General features: G+C 36.9%; 2 protein-coding genes and 1 non-coding gene across 5 annotated transcripts; 1 reads left to right on the top strand and 2 right to left on the bottom strand.

Moving 5' to 3' along the window:
* Positions 1 to 477: 477 nt before the first annotated feature.
* Positions 478 to 584, bottom strand: LOC130709611 (small nucleolar RNA R71). The gene has a single exon (XR_009010090.1). It is a non-coding gene; the product is annotated as a small nucleolar RNA R71 (small nucleolar RNA).
* Positions 585 to 8,727: 8,143 nt separating this feature from the next.
* On the bottom strand, positions 8,728 to 9,743 carry LOC130748465 (uncharacterized). Its single transcript, XM_057601686.1, has one exon. The coding sequence runs from the start codon at positions 9,741 to 9,743 to the stop codon at positions 8,898 to 8,900; it is 846 nt and encodes a 281-aa protein (XP_057457669.1). The 3' UTR covers positions 8,728 to 8,897.
* Positions 9,744 to 9,755: 12 nt separating this feature from the next.
* Positions 9,756 to 18,998, top strand: LOC130748463 (uncharacterized). 3 transcript variants are annotated; one of them, XM_057601682.1, is made up of 15 exons: positions 9,756 to 9,894; positions 10,406 to 10,922; positions 11,217 to 11,528; positions 12,087 to 12,266; positions 12,909 to 13,044; positions 13,349 to 13,683; positions 14,257 to 14,386; positions 14,570 to 14,698; positions 14,824 to 14,868; positions 15,334 to 15,413; positions 16,834 to 16,930; positions 17,056 to 17,145; positions 18,117 to 18,170; positions 18,331 to 18,396; positions 18,516 to 18,998. In XM_057601682.1, exons 2-15 carry the CDS (start codon positions 10,444 to 10,446, stop codon positions 18,666 to 18,668), a joined length of 2,286 nt encoding a protein of 761 aa, XP_057457665.1. In that variant the 5' UTR covers positions 9,756 to 9,894; positions 10,406 to 10,443; the 3' UTR covers positions 18,669 to 18,998. The 3 variants fall into 3 exon arrangements, 2 of the variants coding, with proteins under 2 accessions (XP_057457665.1, XP_057457666.1); XM_057601683.1 differs by lacking the exons at positions 9,756 to 9,894; positions 18,117 to 18,170; positions 18,331 to 18,396; positions 18,516 to 18,998 and adding an exon at positions 17,966 to 18,109 and having other exon boundaries at positions 10,291 to 10,922; XR_009022684.1 differs by lacking the exons at positions 9,756 to 9,894; positions 16,834 to 16,930; positions 18,331 to 18,396; positions 18,516 to 18,998 and having other exon boundaries at positions 10,292 to 10,922; positions 18,117 to 18,173.
* The last annotated feature ends 101 nt before the right edge of the window (positions 18,999 to 19,099 follow it).

Genomic DNA, 19,099 nt, shown 5'->3' on the forward strand with positions numbered 1-19,099 from the left:
CTTCCGCCACTGTTAAAGTGCGCATGTTTATTCTGAACCTTACTTATGGTATTGTAAACTATTATTACTGTATATCGGGAAACAAGTTATCTAAATAAAGTTATGGTATGTTTCCAACCTTTTAGCCGAAGTGTTTAGTTGTTTTACAGAAAAAAAATTCCCTTGGTTTTTAGGGATTGCAGATTGGTCCTTAGACTTTGTTAGGTTACTAATGTGACTCCTCAGTTGAGAAATTGGGGTGTTACAGGTTTAGACCATGAGAATCCGCACACGCATTTGACAAAGTTCTATGAACTTTGTGGCACGGCTGGTCTTACACAAGCTGAGGAAGAAGCTGTGTTTCTGAGGCTTTTTCCCTTGACTCTACTTGGGCAAGCAAAGGAGTGGTTTTTAGATCAACCACAAAGTAGCCTTACCGATTGGAATGAACTTGAACGGAAATTCTTTGCTAGGTATTTCTCTGATTCTAAATTTATGGATTGTAAAACTGCGATTTCTGCTTTCTCTCAGGGTGCAGGTGAAAACTTATGTGAAACTTGGGAGAGGTTTAAATCGTTGTTGAGGAAATGCCTGAACCATGAGTTTGATTCAAGGTCCCAAATCCATATCTTTCGAAAGGGCTTGCAGCAACCAACTAGGCAGATTCTTGACGCAACGTCCGGTGGTTCGTTAATGGCTAAATCGCCCACTGAAGCCATTCAAATCATTGAAGCGATGGCCTTAAATGATCAACAAGATCAACATCACCGAGGTTCACCTAGGAGAGGAGGAATGATTGAGCTTGGAGCAACTGATGTTGTGTTAGCTCAAAACAAGCAGCTTCAACAACAACTGGACGAAGTAAAGCAAATACTGAAAAATCTGCCCAAACAGCTAAAGGAGATGCATGATTCCTCTTCTAGAAAACAGGTATATAGATGTGATGTTTGTGCAGTTGATCATCATACTAGTAGCTGTGATCAGAATCAAGAAGAAGTGAACTATGTGGGAAATCAGCAGAGGCAAGGTCAGTACCAGAACAACTACCCTAGGGGAGGTAACCAGTACAATAACCAACCTTGGAGGCAAGACACAGGACCATCTTCCAGCAGGGTACCACCAGCACCGTACCAAAATCAACAATACCAGCATAATCAACCATTTCAACAATCATCACAAGATAGGACTTCCAAACTGGAGGATACACTAACCCAATTTATGCAGGTTTCGATATCCAACCAGAAAAATACGGATGCATCCATTAAAAACTTGGAAGTACAGGTTGGACAGATGGCTAAACAATTGAGTCAGCTGAATACTGAGCAGAAAGGGAAGTTCCATGCCAATACATAAGACAATCCCAGGGAGCATTGCAATGCAATATTCACAAGAAGTGGGAGAGTAGTTGGTGGAGAGATTGATGTGGATGAAGAGAAAAATGAGAGCCATAATCCAAAAGAGAGTGAAAAAGAGGAAGAAGTTGAAAAAGAAGAAGAAAGGAATAAAAAGGAGGTTGTAGATAGAGAGGAAAAGAAAAAGAGTGAAAACCATGAGAAAAAGAAAGAGAGTGAGGAAGTCAGGTGGAGTCCGCCTATCCAACGCTTGCCATATCCTCTGAATTCTAAAAAGATTGATCATGAGAGGCAAAATAGGAGATTTCTAGATATTTTCAGGCATTTGAACATCACAATGCCATTTTCTGAGGCATTGGAGCAAATTCCCTCCTATGGCAAGTACATGAAAGAGCTTTTGAACAAAAAGGACAGGTTGAAAGCACTGCATGAAGATGAGGTGATCCAGCTCAATGGACGTTGTAGTGAAATTCTGCAACGCTTACCACCTCCAAAGCATAGAAGTTCCAAGAGTCTTGTCTTGCCGGTTAAACTTGACAACAATCAATCATGTAATGCACTGATAGACTCTGGGGCTACTATCAATTTAATGCCTCTTTCCTTGTTGAAAAGATTGGGAGATGTGGAAGTACAGCCTACAGGGATGACGCTGCAACTAGCTGATAAATCAGTCAAATTACCTCAAGGAATTGCAGAGAATGTGACTGTGATGGTGGAGCAGCTGAATTTCCCAATAGACTTTGTGGTTGTAGATGTTCCTGAAGACAAAGAGATCCCAATCATTTTAGGGATGCCATTCATTATCACTGCCAGGATAGCATTTGATGTAGATACTGGGATCCTGAAGGTGAGACAAGGTGAAGATGAGGTACATTTTACAATTTTTAGTGATAATCATCACCGACAAAGCAAAGGCATGGTTTCTTTAATTAAAAATGTTGGTTTTGATTTGGAAAAATTATTTGATGAGCATGATCCATCATTATCTTCAATTGATGCATCAAATCACTTGTCTGAGCTTGAAAATGCAAAAACTAAACATTCTGAAAATAAAAACTGTGATTTTGATGCTAAAGAGGATGTGAAGAATGGATTAGGGAAGAAAGGAAGGATAAGAAAGAAGAAAAAGTTTTCTAGGATGTGGAAGGTTGTGACTACGTGTCAAAAGTGCTTCAAAGAACTTCTGAAAAAGGAGAAGGAACCAAAGAGGAAGAAGGGAACCATTCCCTCCTCTTGTCTTTGGTCTCCTTGACAAATTGAATTTCAAAGCGTCAAGCTATTGACGTTAAAGAAGCGCTTCCTGGAAGGCAACCCAGTGTTTTAATGTGATTTTCTTGTTCTTGTGTGTTTTAGGCTTTTAGTAAGTTTAAGTGTGAAGTTGTGCTTAAATTTGTATATTTATGTGTTTCACAAGTTTAATTTAGAGTTTTGAGAGTGTTCAAAGGCTTGGAAATCAATGATTTGATGGATTTGTAAAAGATAGGGCTGTGACTTGTTTTTGCATGTGAACTTGAGTAAATTGTGCATCCTGTGATTTTCGGTTTAAAACCTGAGTTTCAAAGTTATAACAAGTCTAATTTGATGCTTACCATGCATATGAGTTGATGATTTTTGAGGTTGGTGTGTTTTGAGAAAATTGAGGTCTGTAGTAGTGTGCTCATGATGAAAAACAAGTCACTCTAGGTGATTTTCTGCATTAACTGTGCAAAATTGCTTTCCATAACTTTTGAACAAACTCATGTTTGTGTTTTAATGTTATTTTTCAAATATTAGAATAGGATCCAATGTGAACTCTTTGGCTTTGAAGTGAAAATGCATTAAGACTGCTCATTGTGTAGTCTTCTTGATCTTGGAGTGTGCCTTATGGGGATGTGCTTCAATTGTGTAGTTTAAGGCCTCTCACAAGTTTTAAATGATATGAATAGTGAGTCTAAGGACTTAGAAAGCTAGGAAAATGTGAAAAGAAGAAATTGAGGTGTTGGGTTGTGAAAATAGCAGAATTGTGTGTAAGGTATGAGTTAGAATATGAAATAAAAATCTTGTGTCTCTTTTCATGATTTTAGTCTTCACACAAGTTTCTTAGATGATAAGTAAGTGATTTATCCTCTTATGAAGCATTGAGAATTGATGAATCAAAATTTGAGGTATCCACTTGTGTAAATAGTCAAAAAGAGTGCTAAATTGAATTCATGTTCTTTGATGATTAACATGTGGAATTCAAGTGAATCACAAGTTTAAATTGAAGATAGAAATGCCTCATTATGATTGAAAAGCAAGGAAGAAGAGACATACAAATTTTGGAGGTTAGACTTGGGAATTTTGGCAAGACTTAACTGTATTATGCTGCATAATTACAGGTACTTCGCTTAAGCTAGCCAAATGATCGCTTAAGCCAAATTCAGAAAGAAGTTACAGTGTACCAGGGTTCAATTTCGCTTAAGCCAGAGCAAGTTCCGCTTAAGCGACACTCTGAAGAAAAGATAGCACACAAGAACTGGCAAGTTCGCTTAAGCCTAAAAATTCTCGCTTAAGCGAGATACCTATTAAATAAAAAAATCACTCACTCTTTAAAACACAAACCCCATTCTCACACACAATCACATGTCACTTCCTCTCACACACAAGAGCATGTAACTTGGTTCCATTGCACACACACAAGAACAGGATTTTAAACTCCTTGGTTCCAGTTTCTCCATTCTCTCCCTTTCAATTGTACTTGTAAATTGGGGATTTTGGTTGTCTACTTCTCAGGTAAAGTTTTCTCATTCCTCCCTCAATTTGATTTCACATTCTAGAGCTCTAAATTTGGAGATTTTGATTGTGCAAGCACTGATGAGCATCGAGGAATTTGTGGTCTCATTAGGAAAATAATTGCATCTTTGAATAGGACTGTTTGAGGCTCTTAAGTTTGGTTACGAGATTGTAAACTCAAATTGTTATATGCTTCATATGTTAAAGGTTGTGCACCCTAGGTGTTTGACAAAATGCATGAATGAAAATGTTAAAATTGTCTTCTACCTAATGCATGAGATCTAGGCTGTTCAGGAGCAAATGTTGCAGCACAGACAGGGTCGTGATGCTTGGCCTGAGGACAGGCCGAATTCCAAGGAGGAGGAGAGAGCTGCTGGACATGGAGATGGAGATGAAGCTACTACTTCTGCAGCAGCTAACTTGAGAGCTAATGATTACATGATTGCTGTTCAGGAGCAGGATGGAGTTGAGGATTGATGACCACAGCCACTCATCCAAGTTCATTTTTATTTTTCGTCATTTCACTTTATAACTATTAGTACTTTCCTTGGTTTTGGTTTTTATTTTGCTGTGTTCTTAATTGCTAGCACATGTTTTGAATTTTGGATTATGAGTTTGTGTTGCTCACTGTTCTGAGTTGCAAATGATTGGTTGTTGGTTTAGGTAATGAGCATGGGCTATGAAATGCTAAGTTGAGCATGATGTGTGTTTTTAAAAGTTCTTAGTTCATTGTGATTGCACTAACTTTGTGTCATTATATGATATGAATGCATCATTCACATGAATGTCATAGGTTCATTTTGAAAATGCTTGAAATCAGGGACTCCTAAGCCTAGTGAGGAGTGTAGCCAAACACTTGGTGAGATTCGAGAGATTCGCCATTGTTTTGCACAGTTTTACTTGTTTGAGTCTCTAACTATTGAATTGCATGGGAATGATAGAAAATGATCAAGGCAATTTTGTTCTTTAGTGTACATAAACTACTTAGCCAAATAAGCCTACCATTGATTAGGAATTCCAATTGCACCCCTTTTGAGCCTAAATGGAAATTTTGTTGTTCTTTGTGTATGATCCCGAACTTAAATGAAAAAAAAAAAACAATGTTTCTCCCATACTTTTTAAGTTAAGAGAGCATTTATGTGAGGATTGTATGCTAATGTGCTAAGTTGGGGGGAGTGGAGGCTTTGATATATTTTTGTTAGTTTTCTATCATTTGTATATATAATGTTTGAAAAAAAAAATGCTTGTGCATAGTCTAGCAAAAAACAAAAAAAAAAGAAAAGAAAAGAAAAAATGATTGAAAAAGAATGGAAATGAGAAGAAAAGGGGTTTATGTGCATGAAATTGTGTAAAAGGGGTGAAAAAGAGGATTGGTAGAAGGAGAGTGAAAAATGTTCATAATTTTTGCATGAATCCAAATGTAATTGCTCTCTTGACTTGAAAATATCTTGAAATCTAGAAAAAACAATTTTCTTGATAACCCTAGCCACATTACAACCCAGAAAGACCTTTGTGATTTTTGAGTTTCCATGCAGTTTTAATAGTTGATGAGACAGGTGACAAGTTTGACATGTTGTGAATCAATGGCTGAATAGTGTGAAACACTTACCTCATAGAGAATTGAAGAGTAGTGAATAGTTTGATGAGAATTTGAATGGTTCCCTGATTGAAGAGTATTGGATTCAATGTTATGCCAATGATTTCATGCTAGTGTGTTTTTGTATCATTACTGTAACCATTTGTTGTGGGCTTCACATGTTCTAGTTGGTAATTGATGCTTGAATCATGCTTGTGAAAAGAAACTTTGACATTAGTAGTTCATAAGCCATGCTTGTTCAAGAACATTTGTGAATATGTTTTGTTAGCCAATACATTTTGTTAGCCAATACCTTTTGTTTGAGGACAAACAAAGTTTCAAGTTTGGGGGAGTTGATAAGTGCCAAATTTACCTGATCTTCTATATTAATTTCGGCACTTATCTATACTAAATGTGTACGTTATCTTTCAAATTATCCCTCAATAAGGTTAATTTAGTAAGTAGATAGTTTTTATATAGATAAATGTAAGATATGTTGGTTTTATCATTTAGACTCTTTGGTTTTTATTGTAGGAGAAAAGTCAAGAAGATCCAACCATTTGAAGATCAAAAGGGCTAAAAATATTGAAGTCCGCTTAAGCCAAATGTTTCCTCGCTTAAGCCAAATTACATGGCAGTAGCAGTGGTTCTGGAAGACAATTCGGCTTAAGCAAGAATTGGTCTCGCTTAAGCCAAAGACCTTACCTGAAGGTGAAGAAACCTGCTCGCTTAAGCGACACCTTTATCAGCTTAAGCGAAACTGTTGCCCTGTTTTATAAAAGGCTCGACCAGATCAGAATGGAAGCATCTCTTGACATATTTTGGACCTCTTGGAGAGAAAATTGCAGAGAGAAGGAAGAGAGAAACTTTGGGAGCTTTGATCCACCATCCATCGTGCTGGAGACACATCGAGGACGGCACGGGTCGCCGCTTTCACCTTAGTTTCCTCTTGTAAGCTTTGTAAGCAATCCATGGATATGGGTTTCTAAGTTTCTTTGTTGGATTTGGATGTAACCTTTAACCATGATTTGTTCTTCTTGATTTCTATATGAAAATATAGTTTCTATTACATGATTCAATGGTTTTCTCTTGTTCTTAATGCTATGTTTTAGTTTGCGCACCTAGAACATATCGATAGATTCGGCGTAAGAGCGGAAGCTACGGCGTCTAGAGTCCGACCTAGAGTTAATCATCTAATAAATCTAATTGCTAGGAATAGAGTTAGGTTTGTTAGCCCCTTAAACATCTGAGCTTAAAGATAACTTAGCTTTTCTATGCATGTGAGGAATCAATGTTTAGGAAAGTAAGTTATAGATATCCACTCATGTGAGGAATCAATGAAGTAGGGTAGAAATGGTGTAGATGAATCATGGATAGGAATGAATATTCATATAGAATCATAGGACACTAATAGTTAAACGGTGAACTCCAATTCCAACAGCTTTCTCTCTTGATATCAATCGTTTTACTCTCGCTTTGTTTAATTTGAATGTGTTTTGGTCACCGAAACAATTATCAACCTTTTGAAAATCTATTGCTTGGGTAATTTTACTAAAGAACGACATTTGTGTTAGCAATTCCCTGCGGATACGACAAAAACCCTATGCTATACTACAATTGAATCTTGAGAATTTTAAATTAGTATCGGTGTAGAAAAAATCTCTCAACAAGTCCCATACCTATATAGCCTCGGAATACCTCTTGTTCGGGTGCGAGATCGGTTCATTCATGTGCCCATCCGGTTAGAAGCCTTCCAGGAGCCGCTCCTTGTTCGTGCCTCACTGCACTGGCGATCGCTCCCCGCCCTCGTCAGCCCCGAATGTCACACATACCACCTTATTTTTTTGGCTTACACAAATGCTTCCAACTTACCCAATGAATCTTCTTCTCATTATGCCTTTGTCCCCACTAGAAGATTTCCGAAGAGCTCTCAATCCTATCACATATGGCGGGTGGAATTCTGAAACAACTCATAACATATGTTGGTATTGCTTGTGCCACATACTTTAGCAAAACATCCTTACCCGCTTTGGATAAAGCTTTCCCCTTTCAATCCCGAAGCTTTCTCCACACTCTCTCTTGGACTTTCCCAAAGACTATATATTTGGAGCGACCAATAATAGTAGGCAAACCCAAGTACTTGCCATGGATGTCAACTTACGCCCATCCTAACTCGGATCGTACCCATGCTACTGGTTGGCACATTTCAGCTGAAAGATAACTCTGACTTGTCCAAATTAACTAGTTGTCTTGAGGCTTTCTCAAACAATCCGATCACTCTTAAAAGACAATCTGCTTCCTCCCGCGTGGCCCCAGTAAATATCAAACTATCATCAGCAAAAAAGAGGTGGCTAATGGAATGTGCACCTCTAGTAACCTTCACGCCATGTAAGCCTCTTTGATGCAACTACTATGACAAACACTGTCTAAAGGTTGTAGTTGCGCCACCGACTACGCAACTCCACCCAACTTCTTTGTGTTGGACAAAACTGCATTAATGTCGCCTATGCGCATACCAAAGGTTCCGTCACTACACACTTTATTTGCTCGAGTAATTCCTCATAGGATTGATTCCCACATTCTTATTCTCCCCCCTTTAGGGTTTGGAACATTTTGTTTGACAGTTACTAAAGGCACCTCCTCGAAAGAACCTTCCACTCCTCGCATTGTGACTCCATGTTGACCTACCTCCTTATCCCCTCCCCCCCACTTCTTGTGCAACAGCCGATGAACTAAGCTCGTTGACATCGTCGAAGGTCCAAGATTACGTGACTTGATGGGCATACCACTCTAATGAATTAATTTGAGGTGGAAAAATGAAATTTAAATAAAAAACACATAAGCTTCATTAAACACATGACAATTCTATGTAGGATCGGTGAAGCCATGTGGCAAGATCACCTAACCACCACCTCCTGCAGTGATTAAAACTAGGTAGTTTCTCAAACAGTAGAGACTAAATTCAAACTTTGCACCTGAAAGAGAATACTTTCAAACTTAAACTTAGTGTAGTATAAGGGCCAAACCTTATTTAACCCTAAAATGAATTATGTTAAACACAAAAGCTCCTTACTAAATCAATTCTTAATTTATGGCACTCCGCATAAGGCCAAACAGACACACACATAGTATTATATTGGAAAAGATGTTGGGTAAAGATTTCATTGAAAATGCGAAAATGGGAACTACATAATAATAATAATAAGGAAAAGAAGAAAGGCATGCAATGCCGGTGGTGTTCAGAATCTTGTAATGGTGGTGGGTGTTGTGCGGTGGTTCATGGCCCTCCGCAGAAGGGCCTGACGTCCAGGGAATGGGTTGGCAATGGGAGCATTCTTCACATCTTGTTCTTGTTCTTCTTCCCTATGGCTATGAGTATGACTCTTATGGAAATTGTTGTTCAGCTGCTGTTGTTCTGCTTGTGCTTCCTCCTCCTGTGTCCTCAATTTCATCATTTTCCGCCTCTCCCTTCTCTCCGTTCTCCTACTAGGTTGAGGTTCTGGTGTGTGGTTGTCTCTGACTCTTTGTTGTTTGGGTTGAATGAGATTGAGATTGACAAGTCTGGGAATTCTACCACCCTTAGATGTGCCGAGAAGGTCGAAATCAAGTTTGCCCCAACCAATCTTGTCAAGATTATCCCAACCAAACCTCTCACTTATCTCCTCAAGCTCAGAAACCGCTCCTCCTCTAGTACTGGTGGGTTGTCTCGAAGAAGAAGAATTGCCATTCAACACATTGAGAGCCAACTCCCACTCGATGCGGTCTCTGTAGATTGGGTCTCCAAGGACTTGGTCTGCCAGCTTTGCCCACTCCTCAGAATCCCCTGCTCGTAAATTCTTCGAGACCCACTTCAGGTAGCTTGATGGAAGGCTTCCCAGCATCTTCCCCTTGTATTTCCCGAAATCAACTACCCTGTCTCGTGCTGCCACTGCAGTTTCTCTTCTTCCTGATTTGCAATTGCTTCCTCTCGACAACACTGACACTACACCCCTACACGCCTGATTTTGTTTCGTTCTAGTACAACTACAAGGGTTCCTAAAGTTCAAGTAAACATAGCAATGCTGAGGGTGCAACGACAGATACATGAGATCGAGATTCAAGATGACGGAGGAGGAGGATAAGCAACTGCAGCCGCCAAGCTACCTTAGTGGTGTTGGTGTATGTGTATGTGTATGGCCTCAAGTTCTTTAAGATTAGGGTGCTTCGTCGCTATGTACCGCTCAACTGTCAACTCAGGTCAGTACAGACAAACAAAATTAATTTTTTCTTGTTTTTTTAATCAAATTGTTTTAAAAAATCAACAATTGAATTGGAGGGGAGATATGAAGAAAAAACAAAAAGAGTGGAGATGTCATTTGATGAAATGATTAACAAGAAGAAGATGAAGATAAATAAGAAGTGAAGTGAAAATAAAGTGAATGTGTGCAACTCTTTTAAAAATACTCAAATGTACGATACGAATAAGTGATTAATTTAAGTAGTACATACTTGATTCCCTTGAAATACCAGTAAGCACTGAAGAAACATTGCAGTGTGAAAGTAAAAATTCTACAGTAACTTTCAATATCCTTCTTTTTCTGTCTACGCTGGTTCCACATAGACTTCCTCTCTCTAGATTTCTTCTATTTGATTTTTCTTATTTTGGTGACCATACAATACAACATATGATTTATCATTACAAAAATGTAAGAAAGACTCATTAGCAGTTGTTGTTGTGCTTTTGATATGGTTGTTTTGTTCTTTCCAGTCTCAACCTTGTTCTTGTGGATGCTCATCTGAGTTCAGATGTCATATTGCGGGTACAAATTCGCTCTTCCAATTTCGCAGGCACATCACAGTTTCCAATCCCAACCCTACTCCCTCTCTTTCCCTCCTTCTTCTTCACATGCTGCTACTGCTAGTAGTAGTAGCAGTACTATCGCTGTCACTGGCCTCCTCAAGCTTCCTCCTTCTTCTTCTACTTCTTGTTCACGGCTTCAGCAAATGTCTGTTGTGGAACCATCCTCAGACTCAGCCTTACAACAACAACAACAACAACATGATCAACAGAACATCAACTACCATGAAAATCCCAGTCCCAACACCAACAGTGTCAGGGACGGAGATGTTGATGATGATGAAGAAGGAGTTGGAATTTCTAAAATACAAGTGCCCAGACAGAAACACATCCCTATTTCCAAGTCCCACCTTCTTGATGCCATCCTCTCTAACATGTTTAACCAAGACCAAGACGATGATGCCCATCACTTTCGCCTTCTCACCTCGTAAGTACTATCCTATCACATTACTCATTACTCCTCTCACTCTTCATCCACAGCTAACTAACCTGCATGTTTTAGTCACTTATCTAATCCACTATATATTAGCAAATATCTGTACATACATGCTAACTGTCGTCCACAGCTATCATCACTCGTTAATAATTGATTATCATATTTTCTTATATGCATCTGAATTCTCTTCAGCTGGAGTGAGATGAAAACAATGTTATTATTGAAATCTTGTTGGTCTCTTCTTAGTGTTTTCTCACGTTGTATGCTAATTTACTGCAATAACAGATGCTTGGACTCAATAATTCACGCTGAGCACCAAAGTATATTAGAGGAGATGCGTTCCGATTACCACATTTCCAATTCTGTTGAACCCGTTGGACAGAATTCAGCTGATTCAGAGAAACAAGTTGTGGCGAATGGGAAGGATTCAAGCTTGGCTAGCAATGACATCATTGAAATTGAAGACAGGAAGGTCTTTCAGGACATGCAGGTTCAACTGGAAAACTCTATGCTTTCCGACAGTGGTTTTGACCTGAGGAGTCTTTTGCGTTCTCTGGAGGGCATAACTAGCAAAAAAGATTATGAAGGGGGGTCCAGGTTTGTCCCAAACAGACACCATTATGCTCCTTCTAATTAATATGGAGAAGCATTGCAATTGATTGAATTCAGATTCAATTGATGCTCTCCATAAAAATAAAAATAAAAATAAAAACTACGATAGGAGTTCTAGTCAATATAAGTTGGAAAATGATCAAAACTTAAAGGAATGGAATGCTTTTTTCTCAATGAGTTCATGATCATAAAAAAAAATTCATCTCTGTAATCTGTTTTTTTTAATAATTTTGGATCCTTCTATTTGTGCCGTTAGATCTTTATGGGAGCCTTTCCACTGAAGAAGGATTCAATTGCATAGGCAGAACAAAACAGAAAATTCAATATTAGAAGAAAAACAGAGAAAATGAGTGTAGAAGTGCTTTTCACATAACTGTATAATATATAAAATGCATGCTTCTGTTAAACAAATAGGAGCTGTCTATTTGAGTACAGTTTTTTCATCCCCCCCCCCCCCTTAAGAAAAAAGTTTGCTCCTCTGTCTCTGTTTCGACTTTGTTCAAAATGATGCTTTGATTGACATTTTCCCAAAATTTCTGGCAGAGTTGCTGTCGCTACTCGATTCCAACGTGCTTTCATGCAGCTTCTTTCTAATGCCCAATTTGAAGAACTATCAGCCAGGGATCTAATGTTAACATCTGCATTAAACACAGATTATCTCCTTACCTTGCCGATATATGTTGATTGGAAGAGAGCATATGAGTCTAATGCCATAATATTTAGGTAGCTCCATATACTTTATTTCTGCATGTTTATTCTTTCATATTAAATTTTAAATCAAATTTCAAAAATTGAATATTTAATCCTTGGTTTGCCTATATTTCATTTCAGCTTTGAAAAGGGTTATGTGAAATATTACTATTGCATGCTGGGAATTTTTGAATGATAGTTTCAATATCAAAGCTTCGAAGGTTTTAGTAAATATTCTTTTGTGACTGGTTTTTTTTGATTGGTCAAATTTCCCTCGAGGGATTTGATCCTGGACCTTCCCCTCCCCAATCCATATGTTCCCCAGCTCTTACCACTTCAGCTATCCTTCAGGGACTTCTTTTGTGATTGATTACTGATTAGTGAAATAATATACTTATTTTTTATTTTTTGTAATTACTATATTTGTTTTTAACTTTCTGGTACTGCTTTATCTTTTAATTTTTTTCCCTTTTTTATAGTTATTTCTGAGTGGATATTGACACAGTATCTGTTCTAAGTAACTGATCAGTTAAGCTTCTGGTTTAGGTAAACTTCCAGATGAAAATGCTTCACAAAACACTTTAGGTGGAAGTGGACTTGAGTAATGCAAAATATATAATTTAACATATTTCTTCTGTTTATCTAAGAGTAGTGTAATGTCTTTTTCTATTGTAGGCGGGGTTATGCAACTGAAAAGCAGAGTGGCCTATTAATTGTTGAAAAACTGGATTACTTACAGTCTAAGCTTCTACAAGCAATCTTCTCTGTTATATCAAAACCACTTGCAAGACTTGGCACCTCGATAAGTGAGGTTATTATTTTGTGGTAGTTTTATTATTTACCTTTTTTGACATCTGAGTAGAGATATCAAATCATCCCATTTTTCAGGCTTGAAAATTCTTTACACATTTTACTGCATAAATATATTGTCAATGATTGTACAGATACCTCATGGCATGGCTTATGATTAATTGATTCATATCTCTGATTTGGCACTGAAGTTTAGAAGTTACGTATGATATCATGATTATGTCTAACGTGTCAAAATTATCTTACAAATTTTAACACCTTAAGAAGTATCTGGAAAGTGTAACATATTTTGTTTGATTCTTCAGCTTTATGAAAATGCCAGTCAGAAACGTGAAGTACAAAATTGGACTGAAAGATTGAGGCTATGGCTAAAGGAATTGTCAGTGTTCCAAAAGTCACTACTTTATGGTGACCATGCTTCAGATGAGCAAATAGGTGTGAGCCAAGTACCGAATGCAGAACTCCCCATTTGGCTGGCAGCTCAGAAGGCAGTAGCTCTATATGAAGGGATTTTGTCATCAGTTGGTCCTCGTGAAAGGCTATTGAGGAGATTGCTTTCTTGGATTGGACTTATTCCCCCTACACCAGAAACACCTTTTGAGGTTAACAGTGATAGTAACTCTCCTGAACCTTATTTAAGGTTTGCTCCATAAAACAGCTCTTTTATTACTGTCTGTTAGCTCTGCTAGATGCTCCTTCTCCTCTAAATCATAAAGGAACAAAATTTTCTGTTCATGAAATTAGCTTTGAACTGATATTGGTGATCGCAGCAACAGTGACATAGCTAAATCTAGACAATGCAGTATTGTCGTATGTAATATATACATAAAAAAAAATTAAATGCTGAAAGTACTATTTATGTAGTGTTTTCAAATCGGATATACTTTTGGGTTTTTCAAAGAATGGAATAGGTAGCTTAGTGGCGGGTCAAACCAGTGTGAATTGAGCTATCCTCTGGTTAGCACTCTTCATGCATTAACTCCCACTTTATAATTGGTCATAATTTTTCAAATATCTCACTGTATTCATTTGGGAATCATTGTTTTGAATCATGTTAGCTAAAGCATTGAAATATATTACATGCACATGGAGTGATTTAATATCTGCAATCGTCAGATACGTGTGTTGATTTCATGTTTAGTTGGCTACTTTAGAGAAAGTTGGTTGAATAATCATCATTTGATATGACCAAGCAATAGAATTCTCCATCCAGGCCTACGTTTTTATCAAGGATATCACTAAGTGATATATGGAGACCTGCAACAAGGAAGGCCTGCAGAAGTGATCCTTGGAAAATATTGAGAACTTCCATTTCAATACTTTTCTCACAGTCAGTCCTGCAGGTAATACCCATTTTCTATAATTCCTTGTATAGCTACACAAAAATGTAGTTTGGAGAGCCATTTTAACTCTACCTTTGTGTATTATTTACATTGGAGACTGGCAGTGATGGTTTGTCTCCAGGTTATACTGATATAGTTATAGTTATGGTGGAAAAGTTGATCCAAATTTCGTTCCCCAATTAGGAGCCAGCATTTGAAGAATTAATTCTACTTTATACCAAGGAAGCTGGTGAAATAAATGCTAAAGATAAAGCTGAGGTTCCATCATTGCAATTAAAGATCTATGAGAGAATTCCTATTCCAGATTTAGCGGTAATAATTTTCCCGCTACAGGGATTGTCAGATCTCATATTAGAAGACTATTCTTAATGTTGTTTTAGTTGTAACTTTGCATTTTATACGTATAATTCTTCAGATGATATTCAATTTATTTGCAGGTAATCTTTCCTCACAAAAAGCTATCATTCCGCATCATAGACACAGTGAGAAATCTGCTAAAACTCGGGCTTCTTGTTTTAGCTTTAATTTCAAACTCATTTGAAGTTGCATGCTATGTATATTAAGTGTTTTTATATGCTTATTCTGTATTTATGACAAATTGCATTGTAATTTGAGCTTGTTCTTTTACTTGATAATAAATTTCCCAGAACATACATTTTTTTAATCAGAGCCTGGTCCAGTTTGACAAACCAGAAAGTATTTGGGTGATTCAATCTCTATCTAATAACGGAATGATAAATACGCATGGGAAAGCTTTTGTGATAATGTTATATTGTGCTCAATGCCTCTGTAGTTGAGTTGAGATTAGTACACCGGAAAGATAAAACTGACATGCTTTCCTGTAATAAGTTCAATAATGATATAGATAATAGATCAGCTAAGTTTAGCATTGTAGGTATCATTATCCTTATTTGTTCAGTCTCTTAGCTGTTAACTGTAAACTACAGGTGCGCTTGGATGCTGCCACAATTTTGGGACTTCTGGCATATTTTATAAACTACAAGTTTGAGAATGTCTTAGATTCCCCGTAAGCACATCTCAGTTTCATATCTTCTCTATACATGATTTCTAGTTGCAGTTATAAAATTGTTATTGTTAGCCTCATTACCTCTGATGCTAGAAAGGTATTGTTTAAAAAAAAATAAACAAAGTGTGTAGCTCCCTGTAATCTAGTATCCCCCCCACCCCCCGCCCTCTTAAACTATCAAGCATGGTAGTTTACTTCTATAAGAAATGTGTTGATCTGAGCATAAACTGACGTTATATTAGGATAGTCTATGTTATTTAGGATGATGGTGTTACCTTATTTCTAGAGTGTGTTTTGTTGGACGTATCTTAAAATATTCTCGGGAAAGTACGCATGGAAATGTTTTATTATTCCCAGGCATAATTTATTCTTAGCAAAGTTGATTATACACATTTCTATTTCCAGTACTTCTGAAGATAACTTCCCACTTCTACCATTTTATCACATGTTTTTCTATTTTTTTAATTGATGAATTGAATAAAATTTCAAAATATTCCTGGGAATACAAAATACCTACCAAATATAATTATACAATTTACTTGGGAATAAATTATGGCTGCGAATATAGCATTCCTGGGAATATAATTTTATATCTTCAAACAAACTCCCACTTAGAGATCTTATTTTGTTAAGAACCTTATCTTATTCTTAGGAATTTTTCTTTCATGTTTAGTGAGTTGTTTGTCCCTTAATTACGGTTTGGAGGTTAGTCTTTGTAACACATCATTTACTCCATATATCAGTAATCAGTATACTATTTTGTTATGCAGAATACTTATTCTCTCCTTTACTCCTTCTCTACCTTAAACCCTAATATTTTGATTATTTTCAATACAGCATGAACTATCATTCTCCGATATACTGTTATTCGTTATTTTAAATTGCTAATTGGTTTATTGGATCTTTTTGTGATGTTATTTTATCACTAAAAAGCATTCCAAACCAGATTGTGCACACATACACAATGTACATTTTCTTGATGGGCTAGAAGGAAATACCTCATTTCTTTCTTCCATCCACTACTCTTGCTTAGAAGTTACTCCCTCTGGTCCTTTTTATAAGAAAAACTTGGACAAAATCACACAAACCAAGGAAACTAATATTTTTTATAAAATTAACTACGTACTATGCTTAATTCCAATGATGTTTTTTCCTTTTTACAAGAACAATCATGCTAATTACCATAAATGTTGATCATACCTATTGGGTGCTTGCAATTTCCCTCCATATTTTTGTATTGAGAATAAGTCCCTTTGCATTGGTATTGATTATTTGACTTAATTTTATAAGAGTGTTTCTTATAAAAAGAACCAAGAAAAATCTCCAAAGTGTTTCTTATAAAAAGGACCGGAGGGAGTACATAATTTGAGAAACTGTTGGAGTGCTTGTTGACAATATTTGACTTTGATTTTTATGTCAGATCAGCGATATTACTTGATGTACTAGCCATAAGTGCTCTAATAATATATGGGACTCGTGTGGTTCTTGGCTACAAACAGACATGGGATCGGTATCAGGTGGACTGACATAATCTTTTCTGATGCTATTGGAGATTATTGTGCTAAAAGACCATGAGAACATAGCTCTATCTTCCGCATTCTATTGAAAAGAAAATGTCTGAATTGTGAATGTTATATTGCAGCTATTAGTGAACAAGACTCTTTATGAGAAAACATTAGCGAGTGGCTTTGGCTCAGTGCATTTTCTTCTCGATGCTTCTGAACAGCAGCAAGTGAGTAACTTCCTCTCTTTGTGCTCTCTGTGCATTTATATGTTTTCAGCTTCTGTAGATTACTTTATTTTGACATTTTTGGCCCCGTGGGGGGGGGGGGGGGGAAGGAATGCTGCTGAATCAATCATTTGGCTTATCACAATTAAGCCCCCATCACTTTTATTCTACTTAATTAAGATATTTTAAATAGTCTTCCACTCAAATCCTGCCAACCAATATATGAAGTTTCACTTAAAAAATGAGAAAATCCCAAATTCTCCTTTTTAAATCCTAATTTCACATCTCGTAAGATCCTTTAAATTTTATTAAATTTTCACCAAGTTTTTTACTTTTATACTTTTTTTGTATTCCCAAGCCACCATGAACTCCAAAATATTTGAATGCAACATGAAGATTTATGAATATTTGTATATGAAAATTGACAGAAGGACCAAATTTGCATAAATTTTGAAAGTAGAGGAATTTAATTGACTAAAAAAAAACTGGGGGGGGGGGGGGGGGAATCGCACACATTCCAAACTAGATGGGCCAAATGTGCAATTAGCCTTTTTGTTTATATTAAATTATTTGAATAAATTTGTTTGAAAATTGAGGTCTAATCTATTTTTAAACTATTGAATCATATATATGTTTCTTGTATAATTGGCCTGGAAAATATTTTCAAATTATGCAATCAAACTGGGGTTGGATGGTTAATTTGCTACGCTGAAAATCAGATCATGGTATACTTCCTTATTTGAGTAATTATCAGCAATTATGAACTGGTTTCGTGTGGTTCTGAAATCCAATGTCTAAACAAAAGCCCCATTAACATTTGTAGATGAGGTTATGGCGTTATGCACAATATTTATCTTGTAGAATAGGGGGACTGGATTGGAAACATGGGAGTACTTCTTTCCAACCTCATTATTATTATTATTCTGTATTCTGACCTTCATAACCTTCTAATTCCCAAAATCTTACGCATGCAGTACAAGGAAGCTATTTTGGCTTATGCTGTCCTGCTCAAAGCAGAAAAGGATCAGGTTTGTTAATTGTTCCTCCTAATTGAGTAATGCTATCATGTCTTCTGCAATTCATTTTAATGTTGCCTTGCTACTTGCTAGGAATAATTGTTTGCAAATCCATTTTATGTGATAGCATTCTAAGTGGTATATAAATCGTGTGTAACATTCCTAACTGCAGGTTACTTCTCGACAAAGTGTAGGAGAGAAATGTGAGAGATTCATGTATGAAGTGTTTAAAGTGAAGGTGATTTTTTTTATTTTCTTATTGCTCACAGGGGGGAATGTGATAAGCTCTCTGTTAAGTTGTAGTGCTGACTATAATCATCGCAAAATTTGCATTTTTTGACAATTTGAAATTGACAGGTTGAAATGCCAATTGACAAGGCACTCAATACATTATTAAGACTGAGCCTAGCAACTGAAACTTGTATTGATGGAAGGCATGGATTTCTGGCAATACCTTGTCCTCAGGCTTATGTGGCCCTTAAAGAACGATGGAACAGTTTACTTTGTTAAAATCCAATATGCACGTTCCCCAGTGTGCTGGAAACGACCTCTACCCAGTAATCTTTTCATGGCACCTGGTAATAGTTCTGTAGATAGAAGAATGGAGGCATTATTCATGTTACACTTTCATTTATGAAACAAAGTATACCAAGCTTGATGAACAGCTACTGTATCAGTTGCATAAGTTAAATTTGTTTTGGATTAGTTATGGTTGGTTATGCATGTTTTTCTGTTCATTTAGTTGAATTCCCCTTACTGAAGCACACCTGTGTCTATAAATTGGTGTACTACATCAGTTTTCTTCAATCAGAGAGAATAATTCTCAGTTCATTCTTTCTCTGTTTCTCTCTTGTTAGTTGTTAATCTTCACCCACCGGTTCCATAAAGGAGTACCAAGTTGTCAGTACAGCAGCCTTGGAAATGGAAACGACCATTCTACC

Source organism: Lotus japonicus, chromosome 3, assembly GCF_012489685.1.
Source record: "Lotus japonicus ecotype B-129 chromosome 3, LjGifu_v1.2".
NCBI lineage: Eukaryota > Viridiplantae > Streptophyta > Magnoliopsida > Fabales > Fabaceae > Lotus > Lotus japonicus.